Source organism: Meles meles, chromosome 12 (assembly GCF_922984935.1).
Source record: "Meles meles chromosome 12, mMelMel3.1 paternal haplotype, whole genome shotgun sequence".
Lineage (NCBI taxonomy): Eukaryota > Metazoa > Chordata > Mammalia > Carnivora > Mustelidae > Meles > Meles meles.
Window position 1 is genome coordinate 13,333,131 of NC_060077.1, and position 22,321 is coordinate 13,355,451.

The 22,321-nt window shown below is 53.3% G+C and overlaps 1 protein-coding gene across 12 annotated transcripts in view; it reads right to left on the reverse strand.

The window, feature by feature from the left end:
• The window catches only part of KDM2B (lysine demethylase 2B), a 121,713-nt gene that overhangs the window by 60,023 nt on the left and 39,369 nt on the right, over positions 1 to 22,321 (reverse strand). For all 12 annotated transcript variants that reach the window (XM_046024260.1, XM_046024264.1, XM_046024262.1 and 9 more), the window contains 5 exons: positions 21,746 to 21,839; positions 20,602 to 20,755; positions 12,983 to 13,098; positions 7,170 to 7,296; positions 4,171 to 4,658 (listed from right to left, as the gene is read on the reverse strand). In XM_046024260.1, coding sequence (XP_045880216.1) covers positions 4,171 to 4,658; positions 7,170 to 7,296; positions 12,983 to 13,098; positions 20,602 to 20,755; positions 21,746 to 21,839 — 979 coding nt within the window. The remainder of the gene's footprint in view (positions 1 to 4,170; positions 4,659 to 7,169; positions 7,297 to 12,982; positions 13,099 to 20,601; positions 20,756 to 21,745; positions 21,840 to 22,321) is intronic.

Consider the following 22,321-nt stretch of genomic DNA (forward strand, 5'->3'; position numbering starts at 1 on the left):
TTATCGGGGAGACTGCTTCTCCCTCTCCCACTCCCCTGCTTGTGTTCCCCCTTTTGCTATGTCTCTCTCTGTCAAATACATAAACAAAATCTTTAAAAAATTAAAAATTTTTAAACAATTTATTTATTTATTTATTTATTATTTGACAGAGAGAGATCACAAGTAGATAGAGAGGCAGGCAGAGAGAGAGAGAGAGGGAAGCAGGCTCCCTGCTGAGCAGAGAGCCCGATGTGGGACTCGATCCCAGGACCCCGAGATCATGACCTGAGCCGAAGGCAGCGGCTTAACCCACTGAGCCACCCAGGCGCCCCCAAAATTAAAAATTTTTAAAAATACGTTACAAATGAAAGAAAAAAATTTTTTTTCATTATTGTATTTATTCATTTGAGAGAGAGAGAGAGCACAAGCAGGAGGCAGAAGGAGAGAAGGAAGCAGACTCCTGCTGAATTGGGCGCCGGACCTGGGGCTCGATCCCAGCACCCCGAGACCATGACCTGAGCTGAAGGCAGATGCCCAACCACCTGAGACACCCAGGCGCCCCCCAAAAATGGGTTTTTGATAAAAGCCAAAACCTAGCCATCTGGATACTGAATTGTTGTGGGGACAGTCTCCAATCCCAGGGCCTCTGGTGACCATGAGCCACTCCATACACAGCAGACCAAAGATTACAACTGGTCAGTCACCAAGGGGGAACCACCACCCGCCAGAAACAGGGATCACTAGGCGCTGGCTAAGATTTCTGCGCTGGACCCACATTCCTGAGTTGTGTTTTATTTCTCAGACAGTGTAAGCAAAACCCCAATATCTGAGGAGAGAGAGCCAAGGCACAGAGGGGCAGCCAGGACGAAGCCGCTCATTCTCTGTGACAACACTCTCACTCTGAAGGTCAGTCTTGGGTTCAATCTCTCGTCTGGGTCTCCAGAGACTGTGAGGGGCTGATGGCCAGGCTGCACAGCCAAGAACCCTCTTGTTCCAAAAGAGGTATTTGGCCCACCTCCCTTACACAGACCCCCGGCCACACAGCATTTAGAGACACGAGCAGACCCTCCAGTTCTCCTGGGGCTCTAAGGAGACCTGTCTACCCAATTTACAAGGTCTTTAAGCTACAAAAGACCTTCCCAGACACAGCTCAAGAACAGACATCTCTCGGAAGCTAGACAAACTGGGGCTCTCTTGGCCTTAGCGCCATCTTCTGGAAACTTCCATGCCATGACAGCCAAGTGGAGAAAGAAGGGAATGCGCAGGCTGAAGGGAAAAAGATGAGACAGAGGTCCTAGTAAAGCTCTGCCTTGGGCACCCACAGAAGCCACAGAAGCAGAAATAAGGAAAGCCAGAGGCCAGTGACGTGGTACAAACTGCTGAACAGCATGTCTACTTTGTAGAACTTGAGTCAATGGATCTAGAACATCCAACTGCCATCTGATCACAATGACCACTGCTGAAAGACCCACCTTGCTCATACCAAAAAATAGCCCTTTTGGACCCTTTGCCCTGGACCTGTGACTTTCGGGACTAATTCTGTTTTCTTTTGTGGCTGAATATAACACGTGTACAATAAATCATCTCTTCTGGTGTCTTAGAAGAAGAAGAAAGAAAGATAGCTAAGTTCAATAAGTGAGCTAGATTATATGAAAAAGAGATGTGTGAGTCTAATAATATATACACACTCAGGGCGGCAGTAGGGAGTGGTGAGGACTGGGGTGTATGAGATCAGCTGCTACTCACTTCCTGCTGCTTGTACCCTGTCAGGAACATGGGCCAGGATAGCTAGGATATTTTTTTTTAACTCTTTTGATATTTTAATGTTGGCAAGTAATTACAAAAGTATGTTTAATACTGTGTAGGCCAAACATAATGCCTAGAGGCTGGATTTGGCCAGGGACTGCCAATATACATCCTCTGTTCCAAGGCCAGATCTGTTGCTTGTTCTGTGAAGAAAGCCAAAGCAATCCCCTTCCTACTTTCTCCCTAAATGTAGGATGGTCTCTGAGAAGAGAGAACATGTCTCTAAAGCAGCCCCACAAGGCAGTACAGTGTAGGGGGTGAGCACAAGGCCTCCCTCATTGAGCAGCACATGTTACGCAAATCACTTTATCTGTACCTCAATTTTCTCATCTGCAAAATGAGGATCATAAAAGTACTACCAATGGTTGTCGGGAGGTTTAAATGAGTTTATAGATGGAAAACACCTGTGAGAGCACATAGCCACTGAAATGCCTTCGCACAACCTGCCACTGAACCCCACAGTGAGGACAAGAGGGAGGAGGCTGGGCTCTCCGCCCCCAGCCCTCCTCCACACCATCAACAGGCCTAGGCTGAATCCAACGTCGGGGCCCACCAGGGGGGGTCTAGGGGAGACACAGGAGGGGCCAAGATCTATCCCCAGAAAGAAACCTGATCAAAAAAGAAAAAAAGAAAGAAATCTGACCAACCAGGAACCAGGAACACTACACACGAACAGATCAGAGACACAAAGAAGCTTTTAAAGGAAAAAAGGGCTTTCCACGGCACAGAACACTTCCTCATAAGATGAATGTGTTTTTAGGGGCGCCTGGGTGGCTCAGTGGGTTAAAGCCTCTGCCTTCGGCTCAGGTCATGATCTCAGGGTCCTGGGATCGAGCCCCGCATCGGGCTCTCTGCTCAGCGGGAAGCCTGCTTCCTCCTCTCTCTCTGCCTGCCTCTCTGCCTGCTTGTGATTTCTGTCTGTCAAATCAATAAAATATTTAAAAAAAAAAAAAAAAAAAGATGAATGTGTTTTTAATTCATGTACAACATTCCGGGGCCCCAATACTATTAATGGTTTTGTTATTGATGAAAACTCCTTATTTTTACTTTAAAGGACCTCGGAAGAAAAAAACGAGCCTCAGGACAGAATTCTAAGGTCTCCTTTAGGAAACTTAACATACAAAACTCCAAGCCATGAGATCAGGCAATCTGAACCTGCGGTCTAGGAACAGGCTCGGAAGTCTAAGACCCCTTGGGCCAGCATGCAAAATTTTGTGTGTATAAGCACATTTTCCTAGAACTCTCAAGAGAGATCAGCGACCTCCAAAAAAGTCAAGAGTCAATGAAAAGAACCCAAAGCAAGTAAAGATTGGCTTTATGGGAATGGTCACCGCAGAGTTCTTTTACCTGGCAATCTGCACTTCCCAGCACCCAGAAGGGCACACCTTCTAAATAAAGTAAAACACCTCTGGATTAATGACTTTGTACGCCGCCTGTCCCTGTTGGTGGCCCTTGTCAGGCCGCCTGATGGCGGTCCGGGGTCCTCATGCCAGCTCCCTGCATTTACCTGCTGTCACCTCGGGCATATCCTTTACCCTCTCTGAACCTACTTCCACGTCGGTGAAGGGCAGGTAACTCAGGTACCTTGCCCAGCGCTGGTATCTGACCAGTAGTGAGTTTTCAACAAATGTTATGATGACAATTACTAGAGGGGAAGGCCTCTCCGTGTATTTCCTGGGAAATACACACAATGCACGTTTGCACTCTGCTTGCAACAGCCTTGCCCAGCCAGAGAACTCCTATGCAGCCTCTAAAACCCAAACCAAATGCCCTCTGCATAACTGTCCCAGGGCCCTGGCACCCAGTGTGGCTGATGAGTGTCTTTCACCCCGGTAACTGGTGAGCTGCCTGAGGGCAGTGACTGTGCCTTCCTGCTTCCCGTTCCCCCAGTGGCCAGCCCAGATGCTGCTCCATGAACGCTGCTTAGAGACCTCTGAACCGCAGGTGGCTACGTGCCCCACCTTAGCGGGCCACCTAGTGGACCACCACGAGGTACAACCTGCTCCTATGAAACAGGTGCGTGCCCCAGGGGAAGCCAGCCCAGAACAGCAAGTCTTCCTGAGCAGGACGGAGGGGTCTGTCCCCAGACCTAACAGCAGCACTACGGGCACACCCATAAAGCCCACTGCTAGCAAAGCCTCGATTTTCCACCAGTGCTGAGGAAGAACTCCTTGCCAACCAACCACAGAGGCAGCTTCCCCTTTGGCTCTCAAAGGCAGCCTTGGCTTGGAAGGCCTACGCAGACTTGCTTGGACCAGAAGCACCTCTCCGTGCACAGACATACCCCCAGGACAGTCTGCACCGAGCTGCCCTGAGCTGAGATGCCCCTGGGAACCCATCCGGACCTTCTCAGCTGCCCGGGCCCAGACGCGACCCCCTGCCCACCTTCACACCCTCCAGGAGTGCCTGGGGGTCCTCGATGCCCTCAGGGACACACTTCTTGTTCTCTGGGAGGGATTCCAGTTTCTCCACCAGCGCTTTCAGGCCCTTCAGCTCAAACTCAGTGAGGTGGGTCCACTTGGCGGACACCCCCGTGGCAGGGGAGCCAGTGGGCGTCTTGGGGTAGTCGGTGGGCACCGTCGTGGACTTCACACTTTCCTCCGACTCGTTAGACAAAGTCCTTTGGAGGAATCGTAGAGCCGGTGCTTTCGGCTTCTTCCCGGGGGCCTCCTGGTCCTCTGAGGGGGTGCTGGAGGGCGACGGGGGGCCATCGGCAGGTGGCTTGGGCACCTTCTCTGCGCCCTCCTCCTCTTCCTCCTCCTCCTCCTCCTCCTCCTTCTCTTCCTCTTGAGGCTGCTGCTCACAGGACTCCTCCTCCATCTCCAGCCAGGAATCAGATGAGAAGCCGTCTATGCTGGGCTTTCTAGGGGCATCTAGGGGAGCATAAGGGTCACAGGAAAGACTGAGATGAATGCCCCAGACTCCCTGCTGGAAGGCCCTGGAACGTCCACGCGCTACACCTCCCCTCTACTCTGGACATCAAGCTTCTTTGGACAGTTCTCATGGTCTATGTCTCCCTCCACCTCTAGAAAGGTTGGGTTCAGCCAGACATAGGATCAAATCCCAGCTCGGTTTCTTCCTAGCTGCGTGTCCTCAGACAGGTAGCTCTACCTCTTTGAATACGCCCGGCATTTTATTTTTCAACATATAAAAACAAAGCCAAGGGGGCGCCTGGGTGGCTCAGTGGGTTAAAGCCTCTGCCTTCAGCTCAGGTCATGATCCCAGGGTCCTGGGATCGAGCCCCACATCGGGCTCTTTGCACTGCAGGGAGCCTGCTTTCTCCTCTCTCTCTCTGCCTGACTCTCTGCCTACATGTGATCTCTGTCTGTCAAATAAATAAATAAAATCTTTAAAAAAATAAAAATAAAAAAATAAAGCCAGGGGCGCCTGGGTGGCTCAGTCAGTTAGGGGTCTGCCTTCAGCTCGGGTCACGATCCCAAGGTCCTGGGATGCAGCCCTGCCTACATCGGGCTCTCTGCTCAGCAGTGAGCCTGCTTCTCCTTCTCCCTGATGCTCTACCTACTTGTGATCTCTCTCTCTGTGTCAAATAAATAAATAAACATCTTTTAAAAAAAATAAAAATAAGGCCCAAAACACATAAATTATATATAAAGACTCCAGTCCCATGAAATGTCCGGAACAGAGGGACATCTATAGAGCCAGAAAAAAAGTAAGTGGGCGCCCAGGCCGGGGTTGGGGAAGAGAAGGCTCTAACACAAGGGTACAGGTTTCTTTCTGGGGTAAAGAAAATGATCCCAAATCGACTGGTGATGGTCACCCAGCTCTGGGAATATGCAAAAAAACCACTGAGTTCTACACATTAAATTGTATGATATGGGGACAATATCCCAATAATGCTGTTTTTAAAAAATATAGGGTAAAAAAATGCTTCCTCGGAACGCCCGCGGCGAGGCTCGGCTAAGGTATCGCTGAGCACGGGTCCTGGCACACAAACAGTGTTTGATACACGAGCCATTGCCCTGCTATCGCCACTTTACTTTGGCGGGAGAAGCACTGAGGCGGCGGGGGGGGGGGGGGGGGGGGGGGGACAGACAAGCAATTTCAATGACCCCAACGCTGCCTCAAGCTTTCTTCTTGGGCCTGCAAACGGAATCAGGAACGTTCTCCTACAGCCCTAAATATCCAAATGAGAGAAGTGACTCTCCGTTTCTTGGTCTTGAGGACAGCCACAAAATCAAACTTCTGGTCCTCACAGGAATGTGTTAACTACTACAACCACAGGGGTCGCCCCATTATTTCAGACTAATTTCCCATTCCCTACCAGGCTGGAAGCTTCTGGAGAGCAGGCTGTGAGGTTTCAGGACTTCTCAACACCCGAATATTGCGCATCTGACACGTCGGAGACTCACAAGAGACTCCCCAGGCAAAACTGAATTTCTAGGAGGGAAATAAGCACTTCCCCATAAAGAGCTCAGCGGAAACATTTGCTCTCCATCATACGCTCAGTCTGAAACCCCTAAGAGTCACTAAGGATGACAGGGAAGGAGGGAAAAAGGCTTTTTCACAGTGAGGAAAAAAAAAAATCAAAAAATCCTGGAGATCGCAGGAGAAACCGTGCAGACCCTAAAGGAGACAAACCGATCGTGTTTTGCTAGAAAGAAGCAGTGAATGAGTCTCAGCAGATTCTGCCCCAGGAAACCCCTCAGCAGGAAGAGCTCAGAGGTGGGGATGGGAGGGGTGGGGGGGATGTTCTTCCAGATTGTTCCTCGGTGCTCACAGTCACAGCTAGAGGCAAACTCAGCCGGGCATCCAGGAGTCAAGACTCAAGGGCTGAGCCATTCAGGGGTGATGTCCCTTTAAGTAAAGGCAGTAAGGCAAGGCTCCACACCAGCCATGCTCTCTCCTGCCTCTGTCAGAACCACCCACTGCTCTCTGTTGGAGACAAGTTTGTGTCTCCAACCCTGGTCACCCCTCCCCCTGGTTCAAAGCTTGGTCTCAGATTTTGGAGACTGGCTGCACCTCATGGGCCTGCTCTCATAGAGACAAAAACCCAACCCTAGGTGCAGGGGAGGGCTGGGGCTGGGGGATCAGCTAGCTGGTGGCCACGGAGGGCTAAAACCACCAGGATTCTTTGCTCCATAGGGATCCTGTTTCAGCACCCACGCCTGGGACTGGTTCCTCAGCGAGACCTGGGAGGCCACCAAGGTGACTCTGTCGGGGGTCACGATTTCATTTTCTTGGACTCTGCATTCCACATGGGAAGTTGACAAGGATGGCTTCCCCTCCTAAGGGGTCTCTAGGAGTCTGGCCAACACTCTGGCTCAAGAGAATTCCAGAAACCCAGGGACTCTCAAGGGCCACACTGAAAACATTCTTCCTGCCCAGCTGAGCAGTGGAGGCAGCCTGGCCCACATTTCACTCACCAATAAGCATTGATTCTCTCTGGTATTCCTGAGTGAGGTAGGACCGCTGGGTCACACAGTACACGTATCTTTCCAAGACATACCAGCACATCTCATAGTAGAAGGGGTAGCGAAATTTGGGCTGCACCTGAAAGCAAAGACCCAGGGGTGGAAGTCAGTTTCTGGAGGGCAAAGGAGAATGAGGGAGAAAACTGGGGGGAGGGGGTTTCTGCGGGTGGGAGTTATTTTCACCACCTTAACAAGAGCACAAATGGTGTGAGGGGAAAATGGGGGAGGCGGGCTGGAAGGCAGGAGAGAGGCGCTGGAAGGGGTAAGATACCAGTAGCATGCACAAATGAGGAGGAAGAAGGGAGAAAGAGGCCTATGTGAGAGCATCATTTCAAAGCTCCCTGAGCTGCAGGCCGCCAGGGGAAGGCGGATGGGGTCCGCTTTGTGCTTCTGTGAGATGCAGAGAAACAGTTGTCCCCTGACCTGCTGACGGAGGGTGTGGGTACCTGCGGATGTGAGCCTGATTCCAGCTACAACAAACACAGGCTCCTCCTCGTTCTCAAAAATTCTTGCACACACTCTGCTATCCCTCCCTGCCCCTTGAAAGACAGAAATCGACCACCCCCCCCAAACCTGACCCATTCCCAGGTCCTCTATCAAGCATCCCACTATCAAGCATCTCCTGCACTCTGGGAGGGAGGCAACACCTGGAGGACCAATGAGGAGGGAGGGGGTGTGGCCTCACCTACCTCCAGGGGGCGGGGCCTTAGAGGGTCCCACCTCCTGCACCTCCTGCTCCTCCCAGACAACCACCTGGCACTCCCCAGCCTGTATCCCCAGAGGATTCCCTCCCACAAAAGTCCCCAGGGTGACCTGGGGTGGCTCTAACACCAGGAGTCACACGCCCAGGTCTGGAGCAGGGGTCCAGATGGGGATCCCCTTTGGGCCACTTCTTATAGGGGAGGAAGTGTAGGTGCAGAGAGCTTTATGCATCAAAACCGTGAAAAGGCCGGGGCTCCAGGCCTGGGCTCCAAGAGAATTCTGATGGGTCTATATGGACAAGATGGCAGAGAAAGATAGCAAAGGAAGCAATTCCACTGACGGCCCTGCACAGATGAACCTTCCGGAAGCTTCATCCTGAGCGGGTAAGTGAGGAATGAGGGCAGTGAGTGGGTATCTCCTGTCTCCCCCAGAGGGACTGAGCCCTCTTTTCCAAAGCTAGATCCTACAGGTCCACACTCACTCCGGACCTGCTCTCCTGCCCTCTCGCCAAGGGTGTGTCTGCCTCCAGGGATCTCTGTGGGCGCCAGAGACCCCTCTTCACCTCTCCTCTCTTCCAGTAACCCATGGAGTTCAACGTTCAGCAAGGACACACTCTCACCTTTCTTGCAACAGCCTACAGGCAACATTCTACTTGTGGGATGAAGGCAAAGACAAGCAGACCTCAGTCCTCCACTTGCCCTAAAATACCACTCTCCTGCCTCTCTCACAGTGCCCACCTGGAAAAGGCCCCAATTCTGCCCTCTCTGAGAGTCCCAGCTCAGTCCCCCGGCCACCCCAGGCCCCACTGACTCAGTCAGTGTTCAACCATGAGGCCCTTTTCCCATGTCTGGGGCGGTCTCACTTCTCCCATCTGCTTATTGGGTCCATTCGACCTCCCCACCTCTGGTGGATGGTATGTGCTGGAATGAGATCCTGGCCGCCGCATGCTTTTGAGCTCCTCCGGGGGGATGCATGGAGTTGGGAACATCTAGCGGTTTCCTTGGCTCCAGCTACTTTCCTGAGAACCCTGGTTTGAATGCTGGGATAGGAGTAATCCTTTTTCATTGTCACTGGATCAGTGCCCTTCGGAGTTTAAAAAGGAGAGGGTCACTTCAGACTGAGACAGACCTTGACCTCCTGTGAGGAGGGGTCCCAGGAGCCTCAGCCCTACCCCCGCTCCAGAGCAAGGACCAAGCGACTTTGGAACCAATTGCCAATACCTACAGAGCAGGCTGAGGACAGGCAAGCCCGCCTCTTCTTGGACGGACCCTTACTCACGTCTCCTGACTTCAGATTTGATTGGTAAGACTCTGAAGTTGCTTTTGACCTTTCAAATTTTGGGAAACCGTGCGAGCCACTCCGCACGGCAGGGCGCCACGGCGCCTGAGTCTCTTTCTAGATCAGGAAAAAAAATACATTTTTTGGCTGTCTGTCAGGAGAGGAAGAGAAGTCTCCCCTCATTGTTGCTGAACCCAAGGGAAACCAGCTGGGTGAAAACAAATGCTGATGAAGGATTCAAATTTTTTCTTTTATTTTTATTTTTTTTTTTCCAAGAGAGCACGGCGGCAGGAAACAAAATGGGCAAAGAATTGACTTACAAACGGGTTGTCGCCTTCCACCCTTCGCCTTCAAAAGGTCTCAGCCACATGCCTGGGAACATTAAACACACGATTGCTCAACATTATTTGTTGACAAATTCGGAGCCTCACCAAATTGAGTTGTTCACCAAAAGGCAAGGCAGTTCAGAAAGCATGCAGCGCTCCCAGCCTGGGGGGTGATCAGTCTATGAGCCGATCTCAAGGGGTAGCTTTGAGTTCCCAAAGGCCCCTGCGAGTAGCACGTGGCCTTGGCCCTTCCTCTGACAGCTGAGTGACCTCGGGGGATCAGAACCAAAGGCATTTCGGTGCATTTAGAACTCCCAAGTCTCAAGGGACTTGAAAAACTAAAATATGAGGGTGGGTGGAAGTATCTTAAAATTTGTTTTTCTCCTGGAAAAAAAAAAAAGTCAATGGAAAAAAAAAATCCAATGGCGGAGGAAAAGAGGAGAGGAAGGGAAAATTATTTGCAATTTCCAAATAGATTCACTGGCTGAGACGGAATGGAGCGTGCGGCGTTACCTTTCCTGAGAAAGCTGCCTTCACTAGAGCCATTGGGGGAAAAAAAAGATAAACATAAGAGAGACGGCAGTTTAATGAATGATCAACTGGACCATCCCTGTCCCTTATCAAGCTAACTGGCGTTAAAAATATGTAGTGATAGTTGTTGAAACGTTCTCTTCACATAATAAACATGCAACATATCCGGTCCTTGGTGTGGCTCCTCCCCACCCCCGGCATCTTTACAATGAGAGGGTTTACTCTGCATAGGGGAAGATACGTGTGGGTGTCTACACACTGGAAACCACCAGGCCCAGGCAGGGCAGGGCCCCAGCGGAAGTATCACCCAACCCCCCCCAAATTAAAATCCTAGCGAGCGAGACGGAGTGAGACGCAGCTTCCTAAACATAGGAGACCATTGGGGTTCCCCTGGTCTGGATGGGAGGGGGGATCCCCCCCTTGGGCCACAAAGGCAAATTCTTTTTCTAAGACAAATCACACTACGGGGCTTAAAGACTGACAGTTTCCTGTCCCACCCCCTGCCTTTCGTTTCCAAGCAAAGCCCCGTTTTAGGGACTCTTGAAAAACTATTTTTAAATGGCCGTAACCTTCTTAAGAAAGCTCACAGGGATGTAAGGAATTAAGCTGTAGCGAGCCGACAAGGAGCCTGGCATTTTATCTGGCTTCCAGTGCTCTCTCTCCAGCATCTTTTGTCTGCCTTGGCTCCTAAGACATAAACAATTGGGCCCTGTAGCCAAGCCCTCTCCAAAGACCAGAAATCAAAGCAGATTAAACAGCCTGCCGCTGCTTCCAGCCCAGCCTGCCCGCCAGCCCCCCGCCCAGCAACCTGCTTCAGGGAAACCAGATGGGGCGCCCACTCAGATGACAGGGAGAGTGGGCCTTGGGGGAGGGGACCCTGCTGTGCTCATCTCAACAGGGCCTGAGAGTCTCCCGGCGCTCACTGTGGTGCCGAGGGTTCCACACTATTACCCTCCCTCCTGCCTCCCTCTGAGCAGGGGAGGAGAGCTAGACTCCTGATGGAAGGATGGGGCCCAAATCCATTGAGACGTACAATCCGGATTCCCTGGGGGAGGGGGACAGCTGCCAAGCAAGTTGCCAAAGCCTTTAGAAATCCCAGCCTGATTCTGGCTTTCAGGAATTGGCTGGAAAGTCATGGGCCTCACTTCTGGATTTCTCCTTTTTTTATCCCGTACTCCCTAGTCTGCTCATAACACAAACCGGCCCATTCTTCAGGGCTGGCCAGGGAACAGCTGGCCAGAGCCCCAGAGAGCACTTGACCCAGACTATGGGATGACCACTCACACCGAGGATGCCACAGGGCGGCCTCCCCCAGACCGGGAAAGGAATGGTGGGTGGGCAACAGAGAAGAGAGGTGCGAAAATCCACAAACTAAGACCCAGTCTCTGGAGACCCAGCAGCAAACCCATCACTGGAGACGCACAGTTGCTCCTGGAAGCCAACCTGACCACTGAACAGAACTCAGAGTTGTTCCCAGGACACCCCCGGACACAGCCCCTCAATGCCATCAGGACGGTTCGAGACGTCAAACACAACACAGTAGCTAAGATTCTGGTTCACATGTGTGACTCTGGCAGCCCAGGGCCTAGAAACTAGACCAAGAAAGGAGGGGACCCTGGGCCCAGGGCATCTGCCTCGAGGGAATGCTTCTGCAGAGTCCAGGCACGACCACACCTCTCTGGGGCAAAAAAGCCTCCTCTGAGGCAAAACCCAAGAAGATGTGGTGTGGTCCGTCCACACGAGGGACTGTGACTCGGCCATAAAAAGGGACGAAGCAATGACCCCGGCTACATCGCGGATGAACCCCGAAGACAGAAGTGAGAAGTGAGACAGAAGCTAATCACGAAAGGACACAGTGCAGGATTCCATGTCTGTGCAACGTCCAGTGACAGGCCAACCTGTGGCGGCAGAAAGCAGACTGTTGGTTGCCACAGGCTTGTTGGGGGAGGGGGTGGCTATGGAAGGTGACTGCTAATGAGTAGGGGGGTTTCCTTCCGGGGTGATGAGAATGTCCTTGAGTTAGAGCCAGTAGGTGCACAAGGCTGTGGATGGGCTAAATCCCGTGGAGTCGCGCAGCGCAACCGGTCGCTCACGTGCTGTGCGCGTTATAGCTCAACAGAAGAAAGAGAATGTGTGAACAACTGCAAGAAAAAAGAAGAAAGAAGGGGCCCTCTTGACCCCAGTTTCACACCCTCAGACCTGTCTCTCAACTGCCTTGGGACCCTTGGCCCTGCTCCACAGTGGGAAAGAGGGTGTAGACACGAGCAGCCAGTGCTCCCCAGGGGAAGCTCGTGGAGCGGAGCGGCGCGGAGGGCACACGGGGCACACATCAGGTGTCTCAGCCTTAGTCCTGGTCCTGGGGGGTGGGGTGGGGGAGACCCTATGTCTGAGAAGCTGTGACCGTCACAGTCACAAGGAAAAGCCCCTCCCCCGCCGCCTGCAAGCAGACACGGGGACAGAGCTCAGAGACCATACAGATACTGGCTTCCTCGGGGCGTGATATCACATTTGGGGTCCCCGGATGGAGGCGACACATGGCCAAGAGCTGACCTTTCCAAGCCCCCCTCCGAACCACAGCCATAACCACCCCCAAAACACCCCCAACTCCCGTGCATCCCTGTCTACACCCGAGAAGAAGGAAGAGGCAGGGTTCCCAGTATCTCGCAGCGTTTCCTCACTAGATGCTTCCTCTTTGACGAGGGGGTTTTGGCCGCCACTGGCCTGGAGATGAACAGAAACTCCAGGGCCTCTGGGTGGGGCTCTTACAGACAGCCCCCTGCAAGGACCAAGGCCCTGCTTGAGGCAGGGAATGGGAGGGAGGGGGGAACCACGGAGGACTTTGGAACGACTCGCCCCCACACACCCCGAGCACCAAGCAGGGCTCAGGGGCTTGGGCAATCCGGCCAGGAGAGAAGGAAGCCACCTTACCCGTGTTCTGTCCTCGATCTCGTAGATCCGCAGCTGCATGGGCACGTTAAAGCTGTGCAGAATGTTTCCGCCAAATACCAGAGAGTCTACAGGGGTGTAGACGGCATGGATCCAACCTGGGGCAGGGAGGGCACAGGCAGGGTCAGCCGCGGGCTCCCGCACCCCTGGGGAGGGTCACTGATGGAAGCATGCACAAGGGCTCAGGAGGCCCAGGGCAGCAGCCAGGGCCACAGCTGAGGATCCCTGGGCTGCCTGACCCAGAAGGCACGGTTCCGGGCTGGCTGACAGGGCTCGAACACACAGCCCCAAAGGACGACCACAGGCACTGACCCCTGGGTGGCGCGAGACAGTGGTAGGCAGCGGGAGGGCCTCAACGAAGGCTTCCTCGTGTTGCTGCAGCCTCCAGCAGGGCCAGGCCCTGTCTCCCCTCCCCATGCTGGCCAGGGAGCCGCATACTTCTCATTCAGGCCGCCCAGACAACATCAGTCTCGGGAGAAGTCACAAAGGACAGCCTGGGGCCACGGCTAAGGAGTGACACCCGCCAGAACACCGCCGGGGACCCAGACACTTCCCTGCCTGAAGCGCAGAAGAGCGAAGTCACCTATAAGGACGGGAACCCAGGGCAGTGGCCTCGCTTGGTCCCTGTAGGCTGGACATATCGAGCCACCCGACTCCCTCACATGTAACTAATACATGTCTCCGGGGTTCGGCAGACCCACAAGTGCTCGTGCCCACAATCACAGCGCGGAGCTAGGGGACAGGCAGTATCATAATCCCTGCCCATGGACAGATGCTGCAACCAAGTCACTTGCTGGACGAGGTCACAGCGCCTCTGTTCGGAACTCCTATGCCACCCGGCCGCTCCATCACAGGCTCAGCCCGCCAGGCCTGCGGGTCCCAGGACCAGGCCAGGGAGGCAAAAAGAGACACGCAGAGGGAAACCAGACAGACAGAGGTAGGACAAGGGCAGAGAGAGGCGAACAGACTCACAGTGAGAGACAGGATCGGCAGAGGAGAAAGGGGACAGACGGGGCAACCCCAACCCCGAGATCCCCGGTCCAGGCGTCCACATCTCCTCTGACCCCTCTTCTCCGAGCTGTGTGCGTTAGTCTGTCTGCCTGCAGGACAATTACAGAGCCCCACCCCCACCCCCACCCAAAACGCGCCAGCCCTGGGTCACAGGCAGCCCCAGGTCCACGGCGGCCAGGAACAAGCGTACAAGGCCACTGCTGCCCTCTGTGGGACACTCGGGGCGCTGGTTCTGCCCTGCAGGGCAGGGAGTGGGATGAGCTGGCGGTCCTGGGGGAGGGAGGGCGGGGACAAGCACCAGCCCAGAGCACAGGAACAAAGGCTCTGTGTAACCTGGTTCTGTCTAGCTCCCCACACCTCGGGCTCCGCAGGGTAGGTGTGCTCTTGTCGTGCTCCCTGGGTGCCTTCCCATCACCCTCGCACCTCCGTGCAAGACAAGTGTGGCTGCCGCTTGGCTTCCACATCTGCTTCGGCCTCTCCGTGTCAGCTGCGTGCCAGCTGATGTTCTCGGCTGTACGTTTTATATCTTTGCTGAGCAGAGCTACACTGCCCAGGACTGTTCTTACGGCCATCAACGTGACTTAAGCAACATTTCCTGAACTGGGACCCAGGACTGCCAGGGTCAAGGAGATGCACGTGGCAGGGTGAAGCCTGAATGGGGCCAAGAATCCGGGGCCCCGTTCCTATGCTCCTCACATGCCCACCCAGGGCCCTACGGAAAGCTCCAGCCCCTCACACCTGGACTGGAAACTGTCCCGTGGCCAACTCACCATGTGCTATGGGGTAGCTGACCACCCCCTCTCCTGGCCTCTATCTGCCCGAGTGAAATGAGGGAGATCACTACCTCCCTTGCGGGGAACCTGATGAGCAAGAACTCAGTCCATGTAAGCAACTGCCACTGATACTAGTGGTGGTCTGGTCCATCTTGAAGACTTTGCAAAGACTGGTGCCCACGTCAGTCTGCATTTATGGACTCTCCCTTCTGTCCTATCAGGTGGAAACGCAGACACACCTGACTTACACCTGTTACCCTAGTAATTCATCCAGCAAGTGACTTGGTGAGCCAAGAGGGAAACAGAAGACAGGTTCTGTTTCAAGCAGAGTGGCAGGGAATCTATACCCCCAGGCATTTCAATGGATTCTAGAAGCTTCTACCCACTCTTCCCTAATCCCCAAGCCAGGGCCTCACAGGTGAGCCAGGCCGCCTCAAACGGATTAGTCACTGCCAAGTTCTTCCCCATAGCCTTCCTCAGATCTGCTCCATGACTTTCGAACACTTCCCTCAGGAAGAACCAGGAAGGAGAAATAATAGCTTTCACAGGCTCCATCCATCCCCACCCTCCTGATGATGTCTCCTTGGCTGCATCCCAGGAAGCACAAGAGAGCAGGTGTCCCAGGCTGGTGACTGAGCTGGGGAGGCTGACATCTGCCTATTGCTTCCAGGCCAGAGTCACCAACGACATGAAGGCAATAACAGGCGATTCCGGACAAGCGACAAAGGACAGATCCAGTCAAGGAAGGAAAGCAGGCAACCCACAGAGCCTACTGACGAGGGTTCTCTGGGACCTGAGGAACAGTGGAACACACAACCCAGACACTCGGGATTCAAAAACCAAAGTCCCCCTCCCACCCTGCCATCCACATCTGTCTATCTCTGTGGCTGCTGTAGGGGTAAACCCAAAAGTCACAGAACTCGAGGGCACCTCACAAAGGGCCATGGCCTGCTTCCTTCATGAACTCCCTGAGCTGGGCCACGGCCCAGGCTGGGCAGACCAGCTACCAAGGTGCAGCCTCTCCTCTTTAGGACCTCCCAGCTGGTACCAGGGACCCAAACCGGCAGGCCACAGTCTGCGGCAGACTCAGGAGCGTGTTTAGCTTGACCCACTTGTGTTACAAAAATGGGGAAATTTCACAAGATGATCTGAATTGCTTCCTTCTCTAGAAAAACAGGAAGACAGGCCCACCAGGCTGTTCTCCTCTGGATTTCACTGGCTGGAGATGTGTAGCAACTGTCCAGTTTCCCGAAAGCCCACCCACCCGCAGCCTCCCATCCAGCCTGCTTCACTGCTACCCTCTCCCTGCTCTGTACCCATTTTACAGGTGGGCCATCTGAGGCCCAAGCCATGTAACACTCTTAAGTAGCTTCAGGTTACTTTTTCTCAGACTGGCTCCAATCTAAGAAACACCTAGGGCTATCCATGAATTTGGGGTCGTGAGTGACTTTTTTTTTTTTAATTAATTTATTTATTTTAGAGGGAGACAGACAGCAGGGAGAGCAGTGGGAGGGTGAATCCCCACTGAGCCCAGAGCCTGAGGCAGGACTCAATATGGTCTCAATCCCATGACCCAGGTATCATGACCTCAGCCAAAATCGAGAATTGGATGCTGGGGCGCCTGGGTGGCTCAGTGGGTTAAGTCTCTGCCTTTGGCTCAGGTCATGATCTCAGGGTCCTGGGATTGAGCCCCATGTCAGGCTCTCTGCTCAGCAGGGAGCCTGCTTCCCCCTCTCTCTCAGCCTGCCTCTCTGCCTACTTGTGATCTCGCTCTCTCTGTCAAATAAATAAATAAATCTTAAAAAAAAAAAAAAAAGAATTGGATGCTGAGCTACCCAGGCACCCTGGGTCATGGGTGAGTCTTACTACAGAGCAAGGATGGAAAATACTTTCAGGCCAGTCCAAGCCACTGACCCCAGGGTCCCTCCAGCTCCCTATGTTAGAATCCCCATCCGGGCTGCTACGTGGCTGGACACATTCAGGATAGAGAGAATGTGTCTTACAGCCTCCCTAGGACCTTCCACACTGCCAAGTGGGCCCTTAAGGAAATTTGTTAAGTGAGCAAATAATTCTCCCAAAGCCACATGGCTGGAAGGAAGACTGAATCCTAAGTCTACTGACTCCCAGACTAATGGGGAACCAGGTGAACTCTGAAACTAGACACACCTGGGTTCTTGCCCTGCTCTGTTGCTTATTAACTGTGTGACCTTGAACTAGTTTGTTTACCTCTCTGGGCCTTAGGAACCTTCTTTATTTAACTTTTTTTTTTTTTTCATTTTTTAAAGTAATCTCTATACCCACTGTGGGCTCGAATTCACAATTCCGAGATCAAGAGTCGCATGCTCTACCAACTGAGCCAGCCAGGGGCCCCCACGAACTTTCTTTATTTAAAGAGAAGGCAGGAGGAAATAAGTTTCTCCCCATATGTTTATGAAGCAGGTAAGTAATGTATGTAAAATGTTTGCGGCTAGTTTGCTAGTATGAGTTATTATGACCATTGGCCATAGTTCACCTAAGCTGGGGCAGCCGGGGGAGGCTAAGCCCATCCACATGGTCAGGGCATTGGCCACACGCATCACATGAAGGAAAAAGATGTCACTGAGTCCATCTGACCTCCAATTCCTTGGGGATGATTTCCACCTCCAGCTTTCCATCCACCTCGCGATCAGGCTGCATCTGGGTGACCTGCCAGCCACTCCTGACCCTGACTGTGTGCCCTGGCGAGGCCACCGTATTCCCACGGCCTCGGCCACCCTCAAGTCTTCCTCTTCCAGGCAGCTTTCTAGGACCACCCAGGAATGAGTCCTGAGAACCACGCCCCCCCCCCCCACCGCAGCACAGCCACTGCCCAGCTTTTCACCCCAGACCCAAGAAGGAAGAGTTAAATCGCATCTCACAAAGATACTGTAACATTTAAAAACCCTCCCAACCCAGCAGCCTCCCGGTTAGCCTCCAGAGTTGAAGACCTGCTGAATGACCCACAGGGACACATGAGGCCAGCATGAGGTTGGAGGATACCTGTCTAAGGTCGCACTGTGGGGACAAAAATCATTGTCAGAAGTGAGAAATGCCAGAATTAGATTCTCTACTCCGGACACAGAAAAACCCACATGCAGACAGGCCTTGTTCCCCAAGGCCGGCTCTCCACTCTCCACCCAAAGCCACACTCCAACTCCTCCGACCCCCAGCTGTGTCTGCCCACAGCTCAGGGGGTGTGGATGCGGGAGAGAATCCCCAGGTGCGATGGCGAAACTCTGGTCCTTCAGTTTTCACTGGGATGGCAAGAAAATGAGAAGATGGCACAGACTGTCATAAACTCAAAACTATCAAATTTAAACCACCATCCTTTATTCCAAAATTATGGATTTCCAACTTTTTTCGTATTGGGATCACCTTCTACTTGTGAAAATCAGCAGTAATAGATGCCAGGTTTCCTTTTGTTTTTTCTTAAACTAACACCTATCTTTAGTGAAATGACAAGTTTGTAACAATAAACTCCTAACTTTTTTCTTTTTCTTTTTTTTTTTTTTTTTTAATTTCATTGGTCCCTGCAGAAATCAGTGCTTGGGAACCACATGTACCCCCTGTCTCTGCGAAGGTGACAAGTTCTAACTGTCCTTTTTACACTTCCTGAACATCCTGGTGTCTCGCTCACAGCCCTCAGGACCAGGAGTCTTTGCTGGGGTCTACTCAACCTGCTGCTGCGGTTCAAATCCTCCTCTTGCCTCCAACAGACAGTCACACCCCTGCTGGGACTCAGAGGCTGCCTCTCAAGACTTTCTCCAACTTGGCAAAATGAATGCCCCTCCCAACCTAGACTAAGAGAAAGCAATGAGCCACCTCCCAGCTGTGCAGAAGGCATGGAATAAAGAAGGTCTGTCCTCCCAGGGAGGTCAGGAGGCCTGCACTCAGTGGGACCAGGCTGGGAGGGACCTGGAAGGTTCCGGAGTTCAGCGCCATCCTGCTCCCATTGTACAGATGGGATGGCTGAGGCACAGAGAGGGGACGAGACCTGCCCCAAGTCACAACGAGAGTCAGCAGCAAGGCCAAGAACGTGACAGGGTTCCCCTGCATCCACCATGGCTAACCCCCATGAAGAGTGGCTTAAACACATCTGAGAGGTCTCCGCGCCACTCTGCCCACCCACTGCAACCCCTTCCTGTCCCAAGGAGGGGTCCCTTCCCTCCCCAAGTCTGAGGATGGACCTGGGGCCATGGTAACAAAGTCACCCCCACTAAACCCTGCCACTTCCAAACCCCCAATTTCTGTAATGTGAAATCTCTGCCTTCTGCTCAACTTTCTGGAAGAGCCCAAGTGTGCAGATTCCTATGCCCTCGGTAGGAGATGCTACCATAACAGCCCCCTCTTCACTTGACAGTAGTGCTTCATGTCCAGACCCAAGGCCAGCTTCCAACCCCACTCTCAGAGACCCAAGTGTGACCGGATTCTCCATCCAATGGATCTTAGTTGCTTCAAAGGATACTCCTAAGGTTCAAGTCCCCAGTCAGTGGCAAATTCCCTGCAGGCTCCTTAACACAGTCATATACATAGTCTCTGCTTGTATACATCCAGTGACAGGGAGCTCACTACCTAGCAGAGCAAACAATTCCACCACCTGGCTGTACCTCTTCTTCCAGGAGACGATCCTTCAACTAGCCGACAGCTGTTCCCACTCACACTTACTTCCCTGGGTCAAACCATCCAAATCCTCCTTCAAATTCATCTCACCTGATGTGACATCCAAACTCCCATATCCAGGTCAACTCACTCTCCAAAGTATAGTGACCAAAAGGAGCACAACCTCCTATATGTGACCTGACCCCCTCACGTTATACAGCGGGACTGTCGCCTCCCTCATCCTGGGTACAATGTTACCATTAATGCCGCCAAAAACTGCACTCCCTGACCCCTGGGGCATCTGTCGTACTCATGGTGCCTCAGCCTGTAGCTGCCCCAAAGCCCTCAGTGCATCACCAGAGAGCTGAGGCATGGAGATTTCAGCTCACTCAGTCCTCACTACCACCCTGGGAAGTCTCACTCCCATTTTACAGACAAGAACACTGAGGCTCAGAGAGCTTAACTCACTCCCGTAAACTCACAGCTCATAAGCACCAGAGCTGAAATTCAAACAAAGGCCGTTCAGCCTGGCTCCGGGGCTGGTACTCGGAATTACTGCCCCCCACTATACTTGCAGCCGCAATTTCTTTTTCTCTTTTCTTCTTAATTTCTTTTCTTTTCTTTTTTTTTTTTTTTTTTTTTTGGTGGGGGGTGCGGGGGTGGGACTCCAAGTACAAGAGCGGACATTGACCTCGACTACTTTTCACCTTGTGCTGCAGAAGGAGGCTGCCACATTGGGTCCTTCCCCAAAGCTACATTCCCCTCTGCCCATTCCCTAGGCTTTTAGGCACCCTTAGAAGACCCCCCCACTCCAGGGTCCCCCCTTCCCCAGAACCTGCCCGGGACTGCCATTACCATACGTTGCTTCTTTGGGTCAAACAACCCAATTCCTCCTTCAAGGGGGTGAACCCAGCTCCCTCCCCACAGCACCACGTCACCCCATCACACAGAAATCTCCACAGTACGTCCTGGGAAAGCCACTCACCTTCCCCTGAGGAAGGGGGCTAGGCTTTTTCCCAAGAGTGAATTCTAGCCCACAGGCAGGGAGACACAGGCTAGATGTGAGAGAGACGGGGGCTGCTTTTCCCTGCTTCTCTCAGGGACTGCCAATGGCCACGAGGCCCACAGAACCCTGTCGCCTGGCCCGAAACCCTGGCTGAGGCCACAGGAGAGCCCGGCGCCGGCCTTGCTGGAACCTACCGGAAGGGATGAAAAACGTGTAGCCCTGTTTCAGCTCAATTCTTTGGCATCGCTCCACGCGGTCTCCCAGGAAGATGTCGCTCTGTTTGCCTGACAGCACCCACTCCTCGTACAGTGCCAAATTGTGCAGGGTTGGAGGAATCAGCCAAAAGATCTTGGGAGGAAAAGGAGGCAATCAGCTGAAGATCCGGGCCAAAGTCCTGGGTTCCTTCCAGGCTCTGCCACAGCCCGAGGAGACAGCCCTACCTGCCTGGAAGCGAGGAGGACAGGGGACCGCCTCCAGGCCCAGGCCCAAAGGGTCTCTGGGATGGTGGGGAGGCTGTGCCCCCCCTTCTGGAACACCCTTTGCCTGCCGCTAGGGACTCTCCATTCCCGCTAAAACATCAGGGTGGGTAGAGTTCCTCGACTGGGTGGAACATTCTTTCTCCTGAGCCACAGGCTTGCTGGGGAGGTAAGGGAAGGAGAGGAAGGGAATTTCCTAAGTTGTATGAAAAAAATGGTCCAATAAATAAACTCAGCCTGTGCTCACTCTGCAGAGGGAGGAAAAACATCTGGAACCAAGTAGGATGACTTCCTACCCAGAATTTCTTCCAACATGTTTGGTTAAAACAAACGCACACACACAAACCCAGACAAGCAGGGCGACACACGTCCGCTCAAGCAGCGCCCACGTCCGTGCGGGCCACACTCAGAAGCAAAAGCGGCAGCAACATCCTGAAAGCACGCACCACCTCCTCTCTCTGGGCGACGTCTGTCCCTCAGATAAAATGTCTTGGAGGCAGGTGGTGCCGGCAATTAGACTTTTAAGTTAAACGGTCTCCGCGCTGGGGCTGGAAACCACAGCGTGCAAAGTGAACGCCGGGAGCTCTTGGGCACCAAGGCTGGAGTTCTGATCTGGCCGGAGGTGCTTGGAACACGGGACTGGGGGAGCAAGTGTAGGACAGGTAACCGGATGTGATGCAGAAGCACTGAGCAGAACCCTCCCCTCCATGAGAAGACAGGGAGTGGGGAGGTGGTCCTGAGAGCGGGCAGGGCAGGAGCTGACTAGACGCGCAGGAGAGGACAGCGGGGAGGGCGGAACGAGCCCCTCCAAGAAGGAAACAGGTAGGGATGTGCAGAAGTCAATAGACTCGGCTCAACTCACCTTCCCACCCCGGAAAACATGGTACCAAACGGAAGTGCCTCCGAAGTCGATGTGGAAGTCAGTGAAACAGCCTTTCACGCTCATCAGACAGTACCTGCGGCACAGAAGGGGGGGAGGGGGGACAGGAAAAATCATTCAGGGCCTGAATCACTGGAGGTGCCTGACCTGCTGCCCTTTTATAAATGCTAACGCTGGGGACTTTTCTTTGTAAACCAATTCTAACCGGAGTTCCCCCTAGGGGAAGCCCCTGTGATCAGATGACGCATCTCAAGCATTGGCTACCTGCCCCCAAGGCTGGGGGAGGCATCTGGGGTTTCAAGTCCGGGGGAGAGAGCTGGCAACCCACAGGCCACTGGGTTCCTTCCTCATAGCCGGCTCCAGCTCCTGCCCCACCCCCACCCCCACCCCAGGGAGGAGAGGCTCCCTTTCTACTCCCTCCCAGCGCCCGGCCCTGCATTTCTCCCAAGATGCCAGTCCCCTTTGCAGCAGCTGGACCCCTGGAATTCTCAGTGTAAACCACCTGCAAAGCTTGTCAATGACCAGTCCCCATTCTCCTCTCCGTTTGCTCAGCAAGTT